The following is a 25,632-nucleotide window of genomic DNA, read 5'->3' on the forward strand; positions in this document are numbered from 1 at the left end:
CTACACTACATCACCACTCCACTACATCACCACTACACTACATCACCACTGCACTACATCACCACTACACTAAATCACCACTACACTAAATCACCACTACACTAAATCACCACTACACCACTACACTAAATCACCACTACACCACTACACTAAATCACCACTACACCACTACACTAAATCACCACTACACTAAATCACCACTACACTAAATCACCACTACACTAAATCACCACTACACCACTAAACTAAATCCCCACTACACCACTACACTAAATCACCACTACACCACTACACTAAATCACCACTGTACTAAATCACCACTACACTAAATCACCACTGTACTAAATCACCACTACACTAAATCACCACTACACCACTACACTAAATCACCACTACACCACTACACTACATCACCACTACACTGAATCACCACTGCACGACATCACCACTACACTAAATAACCACTACACTACATCACCACTACACCACTACACTACATCACCACTACACTAAATCACCACTGCACTAAATCACCACTACACTAAATCACCACTACACTAAATCACCACTACACTAAATCACCACTACACTACATCACCACTACACTGAATCACCACTACACTAAATCACCACTACACTGAATCACCACTACACTAAATCACCACTACACTAAATAACCACTACACTAAATCACCACTACACTAAATAACCACTACACTACATCACCACTACACCACTACACTACATCACCACTACACTAAATCACCACTACACTGAATCACCACTACACTAAATCACCACTACACTAAATAACCACTACACTAAATCACCACTACACTACATCACCACTACACTACGTCACCATTGCACTACACTACACCACTACACTACATCACCACTACACTAAATCACCACTACACTAAATCACCACTACACTAAATCACCACTACACTACATCACCACTGCACTAAATCACCACTACACTGAATCACCACTACACTGAATCACCACTACACTACATCACCACTACACTAAATCACCACTACACTACATCACCACTACACTACATCACCACTGCACTACATCACCACTACACTACACTACACAACTACACTAAATCACCACTACACTACACTACACTACACTACACTAAATCACCACTACACTAAATCACCACCACTACATCACCACTACACTACATCACCACTACACTACGTCACCATTGCACTACACTACACCACTACACTACATCACCACTACACTACATAACCACTGCACTAAATCACCACTGTACTAAATCACCACTACACTAAATCACCACTACACTACATCACCACTACACTACATCACCACTGCACTACATCACCACTACACTAAATCACCACTACACCACTACACTACATCACCACTACACTACATCACCACTACACTACATCACCACTACACTAAATCACCACTACGCTAAATCACCACTGCACTACATCACCACTACACTAAATCACCACTATACCACTACACTACATCACCACTACACTGAATCACCACTACACTACATCACCACTACACTACATCACCACTGCACGACATCACCACTACACTAAATAACCACTACACTACATCACCACTACACCACTACACTACATCACCACTACACTAAATCACCACTGTACTAAATCACCACTACACTAAATCACCACTACGCTAAATCACCACTACACTACATCACCACTATGCTAAATCACCACTACACTAAATCACCACTACACTAAATCACCACTACACTGAATCACCACTACACCACTACACTAAATCACCACTACACTACACCACTACACTACATCACCACTACACCACTACACTACATCACCACTACACTAAATCACCACTGCACTAAATCACCACTACACCACATCACCACTACACTAAATCACCACTGCACTACATCACCACTACACTAAATCACCACTACACTACATCACCACTACACTAAATCACCACTACACTACATCACCACTACACTACATCACCACTACACTAAATCACCACTCCACTACATCACCACTACACTACATCACCACTACACTACATCACCACTACACTAAATCACCACTACACTAAATCACCACTGCACTACATCACCACTACACTAAATCACCACTACACTAAATCACCACTACACCACTACACTAAATCACCACTACACTACACTACACTAAATCACCACTACACTAAATCACCACTACACCACTACACTAAATCACCACTACACTACATCACCACTACACTACATCACCACTACACTACATCACCACTACACTACATCACCACTACACTAAATCACCACTACACTACATCACCGCTACACTAAATCACCACTACACCACTACACTAAATCACCACTACACTAAATAACCACTACACTACATCACCACTACACTAAATCACCACTACACCACTACACTAAATACCACTACACCACTACACTAAATCACCACTACACCACTACACTAAATCACCACTACACCACTACACTATATCACCACTACACTATATCACCACTACACTAAATCACCACTACACTAAATCACCACTACACTACATCACCACTACACTACATCACCACTACACTACATCACCACTACACTGAATGACCACTACACTACATCACCACTACAGTACATCACCACTACACTAAAACAATAAATCACCACTACACTACATCACCACTACACTACACCACCACTACACTAAATCACGACTACACTAAATCACCACTACACTAAATCACCACTACAGTACATCACTACACCACTAAAACAATAAATCACCACTACACTACATCACCACTACACTAAATCACCACTACACCACTACACTACATCACCACTACACTAAATCACCACTACACTAAATCACCACTACACTACATCACCACTACACTACATCACCACTACACTAAATCACCACTACACTACATCACCACTACACTACATCACCACTACACTAAATCACCACTACACTACATCACCACTACACTAAATCACCACTACACTAAATCACCACTACACCACATCACCACTACACTACATCACCACTACACCACTACACTAAATCCCCACTACACCACTACACTAAATCACCACTACACCACTACACTAAATCCCCACTACACCACTACACTAAATCACCACTACACCACTACACTAAATCACCACTACACTAAATTACCACTACACTACATCACCACTACACTAAATCACCACTACACTTAATCACCACTACACTACATCACCACTACACTACATCACCACTGCACTAAATCACCACTGTACTAAATCACCACTACACTAAATCACCACTACACTACATCACCACTACACTACATCACCACTACACTAAATCACCACTACACTTAATCACCACTACACTACATCACCACTACACTACATCACCACTGCACTAAATCACCACTGTACTAAATCACCACTACACTAAATCACCACTACGCTAAATCACCACTACGCTAAATCACCACTGCACTACATCACCACTACACTAAATCACCACTATACCACTACACTACATCACCACTACACTGAATCACCACTGCACGACATCACCACTACACTACATCACCACTACACTAAATCACCACTACACCACTACACTACATCACCACTACACTAAATCACCACTACACTAAATCACCACTACACTACATCACCACTACACTACATCACCACTACACTAAATCACCACTACACTACATCACCACTACACTACATCACCACTACACTAAATCACCACTACACTACATCACCACTACACTAAATCACCACTACACTAAATCACCACTACACCACATCACCACTACACTACATCACCACTACACCACTACACTAAATCCCCACTACACCACTACACTAAATCACCACTACACCACTACACTAAATCCCCACTACACCACTACACTAAATCACCACTACACCACTACACTAAATCACCACTACACTAAATTACCACTACACTACATCACCACTACACTAAATCACCACTACACTTAATCACCACTACACTACATCACCACTACACTACATCACCACTGCACTAAATCACCACTGTACTAAATCACCACTACACTAAATCACCACTACACTACATCACCACTACACTACATCACCACTACACTAAATCACCACTACACTTAATCACCACTACACTACATCACCACTACACTACATCACCACTGCACTAAATCACCACTGTACTAAATCACCACTACACTAAATCACCACTACGCTAAATCACCACTACGCTAAATCACCACTGCACTACATCACCACTACACTAAATCACCACTATACCACTACACTACATCACCACTACACTGAATCACCACTGCACGACATCACCACTACACTAAATAACCACTACACTACATCACCACTACACCACTACACTACATCACCACTACACTAAATCACCACTGTACTAAATCACCACTACACTAAATCACCACTACGCTAAATCACCACTACACTAAATCACCACTACACTAAATCACCACTACACCACTACACTACATCACCACTACACCACTACACTACATCACCACTACACTAAATCACCACTGCACTAAATCACCACTACACCACATCACCACTACACTAAATCACCACTGCACTACATCACCACTACACTAAATCACCACTACACTACATCACCACTACACTACATCACCACTACACTACATCACCACTACACTACATCACCACTACACTAAATCACCACTACACTAAATCACCACTACACTAAATCACCACTACACTACATCACCACTACGCTAAATCACCACTACACTAAATCACCACTACACTAAATCACCACTACACCACTACACTACATCACCACTACGCTAAATCACCACTACACTACATCACCACTCCACTACATCACCACTACACTACATCACCACTGCACTACATCACCACTACACTAAATCACCACTACACTAAATCACCACTACACTAAATCACCACTGCACTACATCACCACTACACTGAATCACCACTACACTAAATCACCACTACACTACATCACCACTACACCACTACACTAAATCCCCACTACACCACTACACTAAATCACCACTACACCACTACACTAAATCCCCACTACACCACTACACTAAATCACCACTACACCACTACACTAAATCACCACTACACTAAATTACCACTACACTACATCACCACTACACTAAATCACCACTACACTTAATCACCACTACACTACATCACCACTACACTACATCACCACTGCACTAAATCACCACTGTACTAAATCACCACTACACTAAATCACCACTACACTACATCACCACTACACTACATCACCACTGCACTACATCACCACTACACTACATCACCACTACACTACATCACCACTGCACTAAATCACCACTGTACTAAATCACCACTACACTAAATCACCACTACACTACATCACCACTACACTACATCACCACTGCACTACATCACCACTACACTAAATCACCACTACACTAAATCACCACTACGCTAAATCACCACTACACTACATCACCACTACACTACATCACCACTACACTAAATCACCACTACACCACTGCACTACATCACCACTACACTAAATCACCACTACACTACATCACCACTACACTACATCACCACTGCACTACATCACCACTACACTAAATCACCACTACGCTAAATCACCACTACGCGAAATCACCACTGCACTACATCACCACTACACTAAATCACCACTATACCACTACACTACATCACCACTACACTACATCACCACTACACTACATCACCACTACACTAAATCACCACTGCACTACATCACCACTACACTAAATCACCACTATACCACTACACTACATCACCACTACACTGAATCACCACTGCACGACATCACCACTACACTAAATAACCACTACACTACATCACCACTACACCACTACACTACATCACCACTACACCACTACACTACATCACCACTACACTAAATCACCACTGTACTAAATCACCACTACACTAAATCACCACTACGCTAAATCACCACTACACTAAATCACCACTACACTAAATCACCACTACACCACTACACTACATCACCACTACACCACTACACTACATCACCACTACACTAAATCACCACTGCACTAAATCACCACTACACCACATCACCACTACACTAAATCACCACTGCACTACATCACCACTACACTAAATCACCACTACACTACATCACCACTACACTACATCACCACTACACTACATCACCACTACACTACATCACCACTACACTACATCACCACTACACTAAATCACCACTACAATAAATCACCACTACACTAAATCACCACTACACTACATCACCACTACGCTAAATCACCACTACACTACATCACCACTACACTGAATCACCACTACACCACTACACTACATCACCACTACGCTAAATCACCACTACACTACATCACCACTCCACTACATCACCACTACACTACATCACCACTGCACTACATCACCACTACACTAAATCACCACTACACTAAATCACCACTACACTAAATCACCACTACACCACTACACTAAATCACCACTACACCACTACACTAAATCACCACTACACCACTACACTAAATCACCACTACACTAAATCACCACTACACTAAATCACCACTACACTAAATCACCACTACACCACTAAACTAAATCCCCACTACACCACTACACTAAATCACCACTACACCACTACACTAAATCACCACTGTACTAAATCACCACTACACTAAATCACCACTGTACTAAATCACCACTACACTAAATCACCACTACACCACTACACTAAATCACCACTACACCACTACACTACATCACCACTACACTGAATCACCACTGCACGACATCACCACTACACTAAATAACCACTACACTACATCACCACTACACCACTACACTACATCACCACTACACTAAATCACCACTGCACTAAATCACCACTACACTAAATCACCACTACACTAAATCACCACTACACTAAATCACCACTACACTACATCACCACTACACTGAATCACCACTACACTAAATCACCACTACACTGAATCACCACTACACTAAATCACCACTACACTAAATAACCACTACACTAAATCACCACTACACTAAATAACCACTACACTACATCACCACTACACTACATCACCACTGCACTACATCACCACTACACTAAATCACCACTACACTACATCACCACTACACTACATCACCACTGCACTACATCACCACTACACTAAATCACCACTACGCTAAATCACCACTACGCTAAATCACCACTGCACTACATCACCACTACACTAAATCACCACTATACCACTACACTACATCACCACTACACTACATCACCACTACACTACATCACCACTACACTAAATCACCACTGCACTACATCACCACTACACTAAATCACCACTATACCACTACACTACATCACCACTACACTGAATCACCACTGCACGACATCACCACTACACTAAATAACCACTACACTACATCACCACTACACCACTACACTACATCACCACTACACCACTACACTACATCACCACTACACTAAATCACCACTGTACTAAATCACCACTACACTAAATCACCACTACGCTAAATCACCACTACACTAAATCACCACTACACTAAATCACCACTACACCACTACACTACATCACCACTACACCACTACACTACATCACCACTACACTAAATCACCACTGCACTAAATCACCACTACACCACATCACCACTACACTAAATCACCACTGCACTACATCACCACTACACTAAATCACCACTACACTACATCACCACTACACTACATCACCACTACACTACATCACCACTACACTACATCACCACTACACTACATCACCACTACACTAAATCACCACTACAATAAATCACCACTACACTAAATCACCACTACACTACATCACCACTACGCTAAATCACCACTACACTACATCACCACTACACTGAATCACCACTACACCACTACACTACATCACCACTACGCTAAATCACCACTACACTACATCACCACTCCACTACATCACCACTACACTACATCACCACTGCACTACATCACCACTACACTAAATCACCACTACACTAAATCACCACTACACTAAATCACCACTACACCACTACACTAAATCACCACTACACCACTACACTAAATCACCACTACACCACTACACTAAATCACCACTACACTAAATCACCACTACACTAAATCACCACTACACTAAATCACCACTACACCACTAAACTAAATCCCCACTACACCACTACACTAAATCACCACTACACCACTACACTAAATCACCACTGTACTAAATCACCACTACACTAAATCACCACTGTACTAAATCACCACTACACTAAATCACCACTACACCACTACACTAAATCACCACTACACCACTACACTACATCACCACTACACTGAATCACCACTGCACGACATCACCACTACACTAAATAACCACTACACTACATCACCACTACACCACTACACTACATCACCACTACACTAAATCACCACTGCACTAAATCACCACTACACTAAATCACCACTACACTAAATCACCACTACACTAAATCACCACTACACTACATCACCACTACACTGAATCACCACTACACTAAATCACCACTACACTGAATCACCACTACACTAAATCACCACTACACTAAATAACCACTACACTAAATCACCACTACACTAAATAACCACTACACTACATCACCACTACACCACTACACTACATCACCACTACACTAAATCACCACTACACTGAATCACCACTACACTAAATCACCACTACACTAAATAACCACTACACTAAATCACCACTACACTACATCACCACTACACTACGTCACCATTGCACTACACTACACCACTACACTACATCACCACTACACTAAATCACCACTACACTAAATCACCACTACACTAAATCACCACTACACTACATCACCACTGCACTAAATCACCACTACACTGAATCACCACTACACTGAATCACCACTACACTACATCACCACTACACTAAATCACCACTACACTACATCACCACTACACTACATCACCACTGCACTACATCACCACTACACTACACTACACAACTACACTAAATCACCACTACACTACACTACACCACTACACTAAATCACCACTACACTAAATCACCACCACTACATCACCACTACACTACATCACCACTACACTACGTCACCATTGCACTACACTACACCACTACACTACATCACCACTACACTACATAACCACTGCACTAAATCACCACTGTACTAAATCACCACTACACTAAATCACCACTACACTACATCACCACTACACTACATCACCACTGCACTACATCACCACTACACTAAATCACCACTACACCACTACACTACATCACCACTACACTACATCACCACTACACTACATCACCACTACACTAAATCACCACTACGCTAAATCACCACTGCACTACATCACCACTACACTAAATCACCACTATACCACTACACTACATCACCACTACACTGAATCACCACTACACTACATCACCACTACACTACATCACCACTGCACGACATCACCACTACACTAAATAACCACTACACTACATCACCACTACACCACTACACTACATCACCACTACACTAAATCACCACTGTACTAAATCACCACTACACTAAATCACCACTACGCTAAATCACCACTACACTACATCACCACTATGCTAAATCACCACTACACTAAATCACCACTACACTAAATCACCACTACACTGAATCACCACTACACCACTACACTAAATCACCACTACACTACACCACTACACTACATCACCACTACACCACTACACTACATCACCACTACACTAAATCACCACTGCACTAAATCACCACTACACCACATCACCACTACACTAAATCACCACTGCACTACATCACCACTACACTAAATCACCACTACACTACATCACCACTACACTACATCACCACTACACTACATCACCACTACACTACATCACCACTACACTAAATCACCACTCCACTACATCACCACTACACTACATCACCACTGCACTACATCACCACTACACTAAATCACCACTACACTAAATCACCACTACACCACTACACTAAATCACCACTACACTAAATCACCACTACACCACTACACTAAATCCCCACTACACCACTACACTAAATCACCACTACACCACTACACTAAATCACCACTGTACTAAATCACCACTACACTAAATCACCACTGTACTAAATCACCACTACACTAAATCACCACTACACCACTACACCACTACACTAAATCACCACTACACCACTACACTACATCACCACTACACTGAATCACCACTGCACGACATCACCACTACACTAAATAACCACTACACTACATCACCACTACACCACTACACTACATCACCGCTACACTAAATCACCACTACACTACATCACCACTACACTAAGTCATCACTACACTACATCACCACTACACTAAATCACCACTACACTACACCACCACTACACTAAATCACCACTACACTAAATCACCACTACACTAAATCACCACTACACTACATCACCACTACACTACGTCACCATTGCACTACACTACACCACTACACTACATCACCACTACACTACATCACCACTACACTAAATCACCACTACACTAAATCACCACTACACTACATCACCACTACACTGAATCACCACTGCACTAAATCACCACTACACTGAATCACCACTACACTGAATCACCACTACACTACATCACCACTACACTAAATCACCACTACACTACATCACCACTACACTACATCACCACTGCACTACATCACCACTACACTACACTACACAACTACACTAAATCACCACTACACTAAATCACCACTACACTAAATCACCACCACTACACTAAATCACCACCACTACATCACCACTACACTACATCACCACTACACTACGTCACCATTGCACTACACTACACCACTACACTACATCACCACTACACTACATCACCACTACACTAAATCATCACTACACTAAATCACCACTACACTAAATCACCACTGCACTAAATCACCACTACACCACTACACTAAATCACCACTACACCACTACACCACTACACTAAATCACCACTACACTAAATCACCACTGTACTACATCACCACTACACTAAATCACCACTGTACTAAATCACCACTACACTAAATCACCACTACACCACTACACCACTACACCACTACACTAAATCACCACTACACCACTACACCACTACACCACTACACTAAATCACCACTACACTAAATCACCACTACACTACATCACCACTACACTAAATCACCACTACACCACTACACTACATCACCACTACACTAAATCACCACTACACTAAATCACCACTACACTACATCACCACTACACTACATCACCACTACACTAAATCACCACTACACTACATCACCACTACACTACATCACCACTACACTAAATCACCACTACACTACATCACCACTACACTAAATCACCACTACACTAAATCACCACTACACCACATCACCACTACACTACATCACCACTACACCACTACACTAAATCCCCACTACACCACTACACTAAATCACCACTACACCACTACACTAAATCCCCACTACACCACTACACTAAATCACCACTACACCACTACACTAAATCCCCACTACACCACTACACTAAATCACCACTACACCACTACACTAAATCACCACTACACTAAATTACCACTACACTACATCACCACTACACTAAATCACCACTACACTTAATCACCACTACACTACATCACCACTACACTACATCACCACTGCACTAAATCACCACTGTACTAAATCACCACTACACTAAATCACCACTACACTACATCACCACTACACTACATCACCACTACACTAAATCACCACTACACTTAATCACCACTACACTACATCACCACTACACTACATCACCACTGCACTAAATCACCACTGTACTAAATCACCACTACACTAAATCACCACTACGCTAAATCACCACTACGCTAAATCACCACTGCACTACATCACCACTACACTAAATCACCACTATACCACTACACTACATCACCACTACACTGAATCACCACTGCACGACATCACCACTACACTAAATAACCACTACACTACATCACCACTACACCACTACACTACATCACCACTACACTAAATCACCACTGTACTAAATCACCACTACACTAAATCACCACTACGCTAAATCACCACTACACTAAATCACCACTACACTAAATCACCACTACACCACTACACTACATCACCACTACACCACTACACTACATCACCACTACACTAAATCACCACTGCACTAAATCACCACTACACCACATCACCACTACACTAAATCACCACTGCACTACATCACCACTACACTAAATCACCACTACACTACATCACCACTACACTACATCACCACTACACTACATCACCACTACACTAAATCACCACTACACTAAATCACCACTACACTAAATCACCACTACACTACATCACCACTACGCTAAATCACCACTACGCTAAATCACCACTACACTAAATCACCACTACACCACTACACTACATCACCACTACGCTAAATCACCACTACACTACATCACCACTCCACTACATCACCACTACACTACATCACCACTGCACTACATCACCACTACACTAAATCACCACTACACTAAATCACCACTACACTAAATCACCACTGCACTACATCACCACTACACTGAATCACCACTACACTAAATCACCACTACACTACATCACCACTACACCACTACACTAAATCCCCACTACACCACTACACTAAATCACCACTACACCACTACACTAAATCCCCACTACACCACTACACTAAATCACCACTACACCACTACACTAAATCACCACTACACTAAATTACCACTACACTACATCACCACTACACTAAATCACCACTACACTTAATCACCACTACACTACATCACCACTACACTACATCACCACTGCACTAAATCACCACTGTACTAAATCACCACTACACTAAATCACCACTACACTACATCACCACTACACTACATCACCACTGCACTACATCACCACTACACTACATCACCACTACACTACATCACCACTGCACTAAATCACCACTGTACTAAATCACCACTACACTAAATCACCACTACACTACATCACCACTACACTACATCACCACTGCACTAAATCACCACTACACTAAATCACCACTACACTAAATCACCACTACGCTAAATCACCACTACACTACATCACCACTACACTACATCACCACTACACTAAATCACCACTACACCACTGCACTACATCACCACTACACTAAATCACCACTACGCTAAATCACCACTACGCTAAATCACCACTGCACTACATCACCACTACACTAAATCACCACTATACCACTACACTACATCACCACTACACTACATCACCACTACACTACATCACCACTACACTAAATCACCACTACGCTAAATCACCACTGCACTACATCACCACTACACTAAATCACCACTATACCACTACACTACATCACCACTACACTGAATCACCACTGCACGACATCACCACTACACTAAATAACCACTACACTACATCACCACTACACCACTACACTACATCACCACTACACTAAATCACCACTACACTAAATCACCACTACACCACTACACTACATCACCACTACACCACTACACTACATCACCACTACACTAAATCACCACTGTACTAAATCACCACTACACTAAATCACCACTACGCTAAATCACCACTACACTAAATCACCACTACACTAAATCACCACTACACCACTACACTACATCACCACTACACCACTACACTACATCACCACTACACTAAATCACCACTGCACTAAATCACCACTACACCACATCACCACTACACTAAATCACCACTGCACTACATCACCACTACACTAAATCACCACTACACTACATCACCACTACACTACATCACCACTACACTACATCACCACTACACTACATCACCACTACACTACATCACCACTACACTAAATCACCACTACACTAAATCACCACTACACTAAATCACCACTACACTACATCACCACTACGCTAAATCACCACTACACTACATCACCACTACACTGAATCACCACTACACCACTACACTACATCACCACTAAGCTAAATCACCACTACACTACATCACCACTCCACTACATCACCACTACACTACATCACCACTGCACTACATCACCACTACACTAAATCACCACTACACTAAATCACCACTACACTAAATCACCACTACACCACTACACTAAATCACCACTACACCACTACACTAAATCACCACTACACCACTACACTAAATCACCACTACACTAAATCACCACTACACTAAATCACCACTACACTAAATCACCACTACACCACTAAACTAAATCCCCACTACACCACTACACTAAATCACCACTACACCACTACACTAAATCACCACTGTACTAAATCACCACTACACTAAATCACCACTGTACTAAATCACCACTACACTAAATCACCACTACACCACTACACTAAATCACCACTACACCACTACACTACATCACCACTACACTGAATCACCACTGCACGACATCACCACTACACTAAATAACCACTACACTACATCACCACTACACTAAATCACCACTGCACTAAATCACCACTACACTAAATCACCACTACACTAAATCACCACTACACTAAATCACCACTACACTACATCACCACTACACTGAATCACCACTACACTAAATCACCACTACACTGAATCACCACTACACTAAATCACCACTACACTAAATAACCACTACACTAAATCACCACTACACTAAATAACCACTACACTACATCACCACTACACCACTACACTACATCACCACTACACTAAATCACCACTACACTGAATCACCACTACACTAAATCACCACTACACTAAATAACCACTACACTAAATCACCACTACACTACATCACCACTACACTACGTCACCATTGCACTACACTACACCACTACACTACATCACCACTACACTAAATCACCACTACACTAAATCACCACTACACTAAATCACCACTACACTACATCACCACTGCACTAAATCACCACTACACTGAATCACCACTACACTGAATCACCACTACACTACATCACCACTACACTAAATCACCACTACACTACATCACCACTACACTACATCACCACTGCACTACATCACCACTACACTACACTACACAACTACACTAAATCACCACTACACTACACTACACCACTACACTAAATCACCACTACACTAAATCACCACCACTACATCACCACTACACTACATCACCACTACACTACGTCACCATTGCACTACACTACACCACTACACTACATCACCACTACACTACATAACCACTGCACTAAATCACCACTGTACTAAATCACCACTACACTAAATCACCACTACACTACATCACCACTACACTACATCACCACTGCACTACATCACCACTACACTAAATCACCACTACACCACTACACTACATCACCACTACACTACATCACCACTACACTACATCACCACTACACTAAATCACCACTACGCTAAATCACCACTGCACTACATCACCACTACACTAAATCACCACTATACCACTACACTACATCACCACTACACTGAATCACCACTACACTACATCACCACTACACTACATCACCACTGCACGACATCACCACTACACTAAATAACCACTACACTACATCACCACTACACCACTACACTACATCACCACTACACTAAATCACCACTGTACTAAATCACCACTACGCTAAATCACCACTACACTACATCACCACTATGCTAAATCACCACTACACTAAATCACCACTACACTAAATCACCACTACACTGAATCACCACTACACCACTACACTAAATCACCACTACACTACACCACTACACTACATCACCACTACACCACTACACTACATCACCACTACACTAAATCACCACTGCACTAAATCACCACTACACCACATCACCACTACACTAAATCACCACTGCACTACATCACCACTACACTAAATCACCACTACACTACATCACCACTACACTACATCACCACTACACTACATCACCACTACACTACATCACCACTCCACTACATCACCACTACACTACATCACCACTGCACTACATCACCACTACACTAAATCACCACTACACTAAATCACCACTACACCACTACACTAAATCACCACTACACCACTACACTAAATCACCACTACACCACTACACTAAATCACCACTACACTAAATCACCACTACACTAAATCACCACTACACCACTACACTAAATCCCCACTACACCACTACACTAAATCACCACTACACTAAATCACCACTGTACTAAATCACCACTACACTAAATCACCACTGTACTAAATCACCACTACACTAAATCACCACTACACTAAATCACCACTACACCACTACACCACTACACTAAATCACCACTACACCACTACACTACATCACCACTACACTGAATCACCACTGCACGACATCACCACTACACTAAATAACCACTACACTACATCACCACTACACCACTACACTACATCACCACTACACTAAATCACCACTACACTACATCACCACTACACTAAGTCATCACTACACTACATCACCACTACACTAAATCACCACTACACTACACCACCACTACACTAAATCACCACTACACTAAATCACCACTACACTAAATCACCACTACACTACATCACCACTACACTACGTCACCATTGCACTACACTACACCACTACACTACATCACCACTACACTAAATCACCACTACACTAAATCACCACTACACTAAATCACCACTACACTACATCACCACTACACTGAATCACCACTGCACTAAATCACCACTACACTGAATCACCACTACACTGAATCACCACTACACTAAATCACCACTACACTACATCACCACTACACTACATCACCACTGCACTACATCACCACTACACTACACTACACAACTACACTAAATCACCACTACACTAAATCACCACTACACTAAATCACCACTACACTAAATCACCACCACTACATCACCACTACACTACATCACCACTACACTACGTCACCATTGCACTACACTACACCACTACACTACATCACCACTACACTACATCACCACTACACTAAATCATCACTACACTAAATCACCACTACACTAAATCACCACTACACTAAATCACCACTACACCACTACACTAAATCACCACTACACTAAATCACCACTGTACTACATCACCACTACACTAAATCACCACTGTACTAAATCACCACTACACTAAATCACCACTACACCACTACACCACTACACCACTACACTAAATCACCACTACACTAAATCACCACTACACTAAATCACCACTGTACTAAATCACCACTGTACTAAATCACCACTACACTAAATCACCACTACACCACTACACCACTACACCACTACACTACATCACCGCTACACTAAATCACCACTACACCACTACACTAAATCACCACTGTACTAAATCACCACTACACTACATCACCACTACACTACATCACCACTACACTAAATCACCGCTACACTAAATCACCACTACACCACTACACTAAATCACCACTGTACTAAATCACCACTACACTAAATCACCACTACACTAAATCACCACTACACTAAATCACCGCTACACTAAATCACCACTACACCACTACACTAAATCACCACTGTACTAAATCACCACTACACTACATCACCACTACACTACATCACCACTGCACTAAATCACCACTAAACTACATCACCACTACACTAAATCACCACTAAACTACATCACCACTACACTAAATCACCACTACACTAAATCACCACTACACCACTACACTAAATCACCACTACACTACACTACCACTACACTACACCACCACTACAATACACTAGCTCTAACACCATACACTGTAATATGACTAGAGATAATACACCATACACTGTAATATGACTAGAGATGATACACCATACACTGTAATATGACTAGAGAAGATACACCATACACTAATATGACTAGAGATAATACACCATACACTAATATGACTAGAGATGATACACCATACACTGTAATATGACTAGAGATGATACACCATACACTGTAATATGACTAGAGATGATACACCATACACTGTAATATGACTAGAGATGATACACCATACACTGTAATATGACTAGAGATGATACACCATACACTGTAATATGACTAGAGATGATACACCATACACTGTAATATGACTAGAGATGATACACCATACACTAATATGACTAGAGATGATACACCATACACTGTAATATGACTAGAGATGATACACCATACACTGTAATATGACTAGAGATGATACACCATACACTAATATGACTAGAGATGATACACCATACACTAATATGACTAGAGATGATACACCATACACTAATATAACTAGAGATGATACACTATACACTGTAATATGACTAGAGATGATACACCATACACTAATATGACTAGAGATAATACACCATACACTAATATGACTAGAGAAGATTCACCATACACTAATATGACTAGAGATAATACACCATACACTAATATGACTAGAGATGATACACCATACACTGTAATATGACTAGAGATGATACACCATACACTGTAATATGACTAGAGATGATACACCATACACTGTAATATGACTAGATATGATTCACCATACACTGTAATATGACTAGAGATGATACACCATACAATAATATGACTAGAGATGATACACCATACACTAATATGACTAGAGATAATACACCATACACTGTAATATGACTAGAGATGATACACCATACACTGTAATATGACTAGAGATAATACACCATACACTAATATGACTAGAGATGATACACCATACACTAATATGACTAGAGATGATACACCATACACTGTAATATGACTAGAGATGATACACCATACACTGTAATATGACTAGAGATAATACACCATACACTAATATGACTAGAGAAGATTCACCATACACTGTAATATGACTAGAGATAATACACCATACACTGTAATATGACTAGAGATGATACACCATACACTAATATGACTAGAGATGATACACCGTACACTGTAATATGACTAGAGATGATACACCATACACCGGTGGTTTATCTGTCTGCTCCTGATGATGAAGCTGTTCTGTACCACTGATTGGACCTGGAGCTGTCCTCAGTGTCCTGAGGATGCTTACAGTTTTATATAATGTGTTGAAATGATCCTGTGTGTGTGTGTGTGTGTGTGTGTGTGTGTGTGTGTGTGTGTGTGTGTGTGTCTAACCCATCATTAGGGCACCAGGGTTTTAGCAGCATCGTATGATAAATCAGCTCTGTTCTGGCGGCTGGATGACTCTGCTCCCAAGGTAACCAAGCAACCAGGCTGATACTGTCATCAGCACGCTTACACACACACAATTACACAATTACACACACACACACAATTACACACACATATGTATTGTGGAGCTGGATAGGGTCTGTTTAGTGTCTGTGTAATTTAGACACAGAACAGTGTAGTGTAATCTGTACCAATGATAAGATCACAGAACAGTGTAATCTGTACCAATGATAAGATCACAGAACAGTGTAATCTGTACCAATGATGAGATCACAGAACAGTGTCGTGTAACTTTTTATTTATTTATTTTATTTCACCTTTATTTTAACCTGGTAGGCTAGTTGAGAACAAGTTCTCATTTACAACTACGACCTGGCCAAGATAAAGCAAAGCAGTGCGACACACACAACAACACAGAGTTACACATGGAGTAAAACAAACATACAGTCAATAATACAATAGAAAAAGTCTACATACTGTGTGTGCAAATGAGGTAAGATAAGGGAGGTAAGGCAATAAATAGGCCATGGTGGCGAAATAATAACAAAATACCAATTGAACACTGGAATGGTAGATGTGCAGAAGATGAATGTGGAAGAAGAGATACTGGGCTGCAAAGGAGCAAAATAAATAAATAAATACAGTATGGGGATGAGGTAGTCGGATGGGCTATTTACAGATGGGCTATGTACAGGTGCAATGATCTGTGAGCTGCTCTGACAGTTGGTGCTTAAAGTTAGTGATTTTTGCAGTTCGTTCCAATGACAAGATCCCTTCTACTCCCATATGTTGGTGGATTTAATAGGAACATTTCTTATAAAACTGTTTCCAGATGATGTTTTGAAACAAAAGGAGGATTAATGATTAAAAAGATTGTGAATGGAGAACAGGGTTAATAGTCTGTTTTTATTAGACTTTTGTTTAGAAAGACTGGAGAGATTGGAGAGAGAGTGATGAGTGTAGAAAGACAGGAGAGATTGGAGAGAGAGAGTGATGAGTGTAGAAAGACAGGAGAGATTGGAGAGAGAGTGATGACTGTAGAAAGACTGGAGAGAGATGAGTGTAGAAAGACAGGAGAGATTGGAGAGAGTGATGAGTGTAGAAAGACAGGAGAGATTGGAGAGAGAGTGATGAGTGTAGAAAGACAGGAGAGATTGGAGAGAGAGAGTGATGACTGTAGAAAGACTGGAGAGAGATGAGTGTAGAAAGACAGGAGAGATTGGAGAGAGAGTGATGAGTGTAGAAAGACAGGAGAGATTGGAGAGAGAGAGTGATGACTGTAGAAAGACTGGAGAGAGATGAGTGTAGAAAGACAGGAGAGATTGGAGAGAGAGTGATGAGTGTAGAAAGACAGGAGAGATTGGAGAGAGAGTGATGAGTGTAGAAAGACAGGAGAGATTGGAGAGAGAGTGATGAGTGTAGAAAGACAGGAGAGATTGGAGAGAGAGTGATGAGTGTAGAAAGACAGGAGAGATTGGAGAGAGAATGATGAGTGTAGAAAGACAGGAGAGATTGGAGAGAGAGAGAGAGTGATGAGTGTAGAAAGACAGGAGAGATTGGAGAGAGAGAGAGTGATGAGTGTAGAAAGACAGGAGAGATTGGAGAGAGAGTGATGAGTGTAGAAAGACAGGAGAGATTGGAGAGAGAGTGATGAGTGTAGAAAGACAGGAGAGATTGGAGAGAGAGTGATGAGTGTAGAAAGACAGGAGAGATTGGAGAGAGAGAGAGTGATGAGTGTAGAAAGATACATACTCTAATTTAGAATGATGACCCAGCTGTGGAAAACGTTGTGTGTTTGTGTGTGTGGCAACTCTACAGCTCACTCTGACAGGCCACTCACGTAAAGTGACAGCAGCCAAGTTTAAATGCAGCCTGCGCCAGGTGGTGACAGGAAGCGCTGACAGGACCGTCAAGATCTGGGATCTCCACCGCGCTGCTTGTAAGTTATTGACTGACCTTACTCTAACCCTGACCCCTGACCCCACAGTGACCCTGGCCGTAATCTTTCAGCGAAAGGGACAAAGTCGTCCCCCCCCCCAGGTTCTATCTCTCCCCCCCAGGAATCCAGACCATTGAGGTTCTATCTCTCCTCCCCAGGTATCCAGACCATTGAGGTTCTATCACCCCCCCCCCCCCAGGTATCCAGACCATTGAGGTTCTATCACCCCCCCCCCCAGGTATCCAGACCATTGAGGTTCTATCACCCCCCCCCCCCCCCCCCAGGTATCCAGACCATTGAGGTTCTGTCTCTGTCCCCCCCAGGTATCCAGACCATTGAGGTTCTATCACCCCCCCCCCCCCAGGTATCCAGACCATTGAGGTTCTATCACCCCCCCCCCCCCCCCCCCCCCCCAGGTATCCAGACCATTGAGGTTCTATCACCCCCCCCCCCCCCCCAGGTATCCAGACCATTGAAGTTCTATCTCTCCCCCCCAGGTATCCAGACCATTGAGGTTCTGTCTCTGTCCCCCCCAGGTATCCAGACCATTGAGGTTCTATCTCTCCCCCCCAGGTATCCAGACCATTGAGGTTCTATCACCCCCCCCAGGTATCCAGACCATTGAGGTTCTATCTCTCCCCCCCAGGTATCCAGACCATTGAGGTTCTATCTCTCCCCCCCAGGTATCCAGACCATTGAGGTTCTATCTCTCCCCCCAGGTTCTATCTCTCCCCCCAGGTATCCAGACCATTGAGGTTCTATCTCTCCCCCCCCAGGTATCCAGACCATTGAGGTTCTATCTCTCCTCCCAGGTATCCAGACCATTGAGGTTCTATCTCCCCCCCCCCCCAGGTATCCAGACCATTGAGGTTCTATCTCTCCCCCCCAGGTATCCAGACCATTGAGGTTCTATCTCTCCCCCCCCAGGTATCCAGACCATTGAGGTTCTATCTCTCCCCCCCCCAGGTATCCAGACCATTGAGGTTCTATCTCTCCTCCCAGGTATCCAGACCATTGAAGTTCTATCTCTCCCCCCCAGGTATCCAGACCATTGAGGTTCTATCTCTCTCCCCCCAGGTATCCAGACCATTGAGGTTCTATCTCTCCCCCCCCAGGTATCCAGACCATTGAGGTTCTATCTCTCCTCCCAGGTATCCAGACCATTGAGGTTCTATCTCCCCCCCCCCCCAGGTATCCAGACCATTGAGGTTCTGTCTCTCCCCCCAGGTATCCAGACCATTGAGGTTCTATCTCCCCCCCCCCCCAGGTATCCAGACCATTGAGGTTCTATCTCTCCTCCCAGGTATCCAGACCATTGAGGTTCTATCTCCCCCCCCCCCCAGGTATCCAGACCATTGAGGTTCTGTCTCTCCCCCCAGGTATCCAGACCAATGAGGTTCTATCTCCCCCCCCCAGGTTCTATCCCCCCCCCAGGTTCTATCTCCCCCCCCAGGTATCCAGACCATTAAGGTTCTATCTCTCCCCCCCAGGTTCTATCTCTCCCCCCAGGTATCCAGACCATTGAGGTTCTATCTCTCCCCCCCAGGTATCCAGACCGTTGAGGTTCTATCTCTCCCCCCCCAGGTATCCAGACCATTGAGGTTCTATCTCTCCCCCCCAGGTATCCAGACCGTTGAGGTTCTATCTCTCCCCCCCAGGTATCCAGACCGTTGAGGTTCTATCTCTCCCCCCCCAGGTATCCAGACCATTGAGGTTCTATCTCTCCTCCCAGGTTCTATCTCTCCCCCCCAGGTATCCAGACCATTGAGGTTCTATCTCTCCCCCCAGGTTCTATCTCTCCCCCCAGGTATCCAGACCATTGAGGTTCTATCTGTCCCCCCCAGGTATCCAGACCATTGAGGTTCTATCTCTCCCCCCCCAGGTATCCAGACCATTGAGGTTCTATCTCTCCCCCCCAGGTATCCAGACCATTGAGGTTCTATCTCTTCCCCCTCAGGTATCCAGACCATTGAGGTTCTATCTCTTCCCCCTCAGGTATCCAGACCATTGAGGTTCTATCTCTCCCCCCCAGGTTCTATCTCTCCCCCCCAGGTATCCAGACCGTTGAGGTTCTATCTCTCCCCCCCCAGGTATCCAGACCATTGAGGTTCTATCTCTCCCCCCCAGGTATCCAGACCATTGAGGTTCTATCTCTCCCCCCCAGGTATCCAGACCATTGAGGTTCTATCTCTTCCCCCTCAGGTATCCAGACCATTGAGGTTCTATCTCTCCCCCCCAGGTATCCAGACCATTGAGGTTCTATCTCTCCCCCCCCAGGTATCCAGACCATTGAGGTTCTATCTCTCCCCCCCAGGTTCTATCTGTCCCCCCCAGGTATCCAGACCATTGAGGTTCTATCTCTTCCCCCCAGGTTCTATCTCTCCCCCCCAGGTATCCAGACCGTTGAGGTTCTATCTCTCCCCCCCAGGTATCCAGACCATTGAGGTTCTATCTCTCCCCCCCAGGTTCTATCTCTCCCCCCCAGGTATCCAGACCATTGAGGTTCTATCTCTCCCCCCCAGGTATCCAGACCATTGAGGTTCTATCTCTCCCCCCCAGGTATCCAGACCATTGAGGTTCTATCTCTCCCCCCCAGGTATCCAGACCATTGAGGTTCTATCTTACTGCAGTGATGTGGTGTGTTCTGAGCACGTCATCGTCAGTGGACACTATGACAGGAAGATACGCTTCTGGGACAGCAGGTAGGAGCACTCCCATATAGCTGTAACCCTACCCGTATAGCTGTAACCCTACCCGTATAGCTGTAACCCTACCCGTATAGCTGTAACCCTACCCGTATAGCTGTAACCTTACCTGTATAGCTGTAACCCTACCCGTATAGCTGTAACCTTACCCGTATAGCTGTAACCCTACCCGTATAGCTGTAACCCTACCCGTATAGCTGTAACCTTACCTGTATAGCTGTAACCCTACCCGTATAGCTGTAACCTTACCCGCATAGCTGTAACCCTACCCGTATAGCTGTAACCTTACCCGTATAGTTGTAACCTTACCCGTATAGCTGTAACCTTACCCGTATAGCTGTAACGCTACCCGTATAGCTGTAACGCTACCCGTATAGCTGTAATGCTACCCGTATAGCTGTAATGCTACCCGTATAGCTATAACGCTACCCGTATAGCTGTAACCCTACCCGCAGCTATAGTTACCTCACAGTAGCTATAGGGTTAGCTAACTGTAGCAATAGGGTTACCTCACAGTAGCTATAGGGTTAGCTAACAGTAGCTATAGGGTTAGCTAACAGTAGCTATAGGGTTAGCTAACAGTAGCTATAAGGTTAGCTAACCGTAGCTATAGGGTTAGCTAACAGTAGCTATAGGGTTAGTTAACAGTAGCTATAGGTTTAGCAAACAGTAGCTATTGTGGTAGGGTTACCTCACAGTAGCTATAGGGTCAGCTAACAGTAGCTATAGGGTTAGGGTTACCTCACAGTAGCTATAGGGTTAGCTAACAGTAGCTATAGGTTAGCTAAAAGTAGCTATAGGGTTACCTCACAGTAGCTATAGGGTTAGGGTTACCTCACAGTAGCTATAGGGTCAGCTAACAGTAGCTATAGGGTTAGCTAACAGTAGCTATAGGGTTAATTAATAGTAGCTATAGGGTTAATTAACAGTAGCTATAGGGTTAGCTAACAGTAGCTGTAACCCTACCCGTATAGCTGTAACCCTACCCGTATAGCTGTAACCCTACCCGTATAGCTGTAACCTTACCCGTATGGCTGTAACCTTACCCGTATAGCTGTAACCCTACCTGTATAGCTGTAACCTATAGCTGTAACCCTACCCGTAGCTATAGGGTTACCTCACAGTAGCTATAGGGTTAGGGTTAGCTAACAGTAGCTATAGGGTTAGGGTTACCTCACAATAGCTTTAGGGTTAGCTAACAGTAGCTATAGGGTTAGCTAACAGTAGCTATAGGGTTAGGGTTACCTCACAGTAGCTATAGGGTTATCTAACAGTAGCTATAGGGT

At 43.0% G+C, this 25,632-nt stretch overlaps 1 protein-coding gene across 2 annotated transcripts in view; it reads left to right on the forward strand.

The window, feature by feature from the left end:
• Positions 1-25,632, forward strand: part of LOC129831766 (protein Atg16l2) — a 155,690-nt gene that overhangs the window by 89,357 nt on the left and 40,701 nt on the right. For both annotated transcript variants that reach the window (XM_055895193.1, XM_055895194.1), the window contains 3 exons: positions 19,656-19,727; positions 21,521-21,641; positions 24,238-24,343. In XM_055895193.1, the coding sequence (XP_055751168.1) occupies positions 19,656-19,727; positions 21,521-21,641; positions 24,238-24,343 (299 nt within the window). The remainder of the gene's footprint in view (positions 1-19,655; positions 19,728-21,520; positions 21,642-24,237; positions 24,344-25,632) is intronic.

The sequence above is a fragment of the Salvelinus fontinalis genome, chromosome 33 (assembly GCF_029448725.1).
Source record: "Salvelinus fontinalis isolate EN_2023a chromosome 33, ASM2944872v1, whole genome shotgun sequence".
Classification (NCBI taxonomy): Eukaryota; Metazoa; Chordata; class Actinopteri; order Salmoniformes; family Salmonidae; genus Salvelinus; species Salvelinus fontinalis.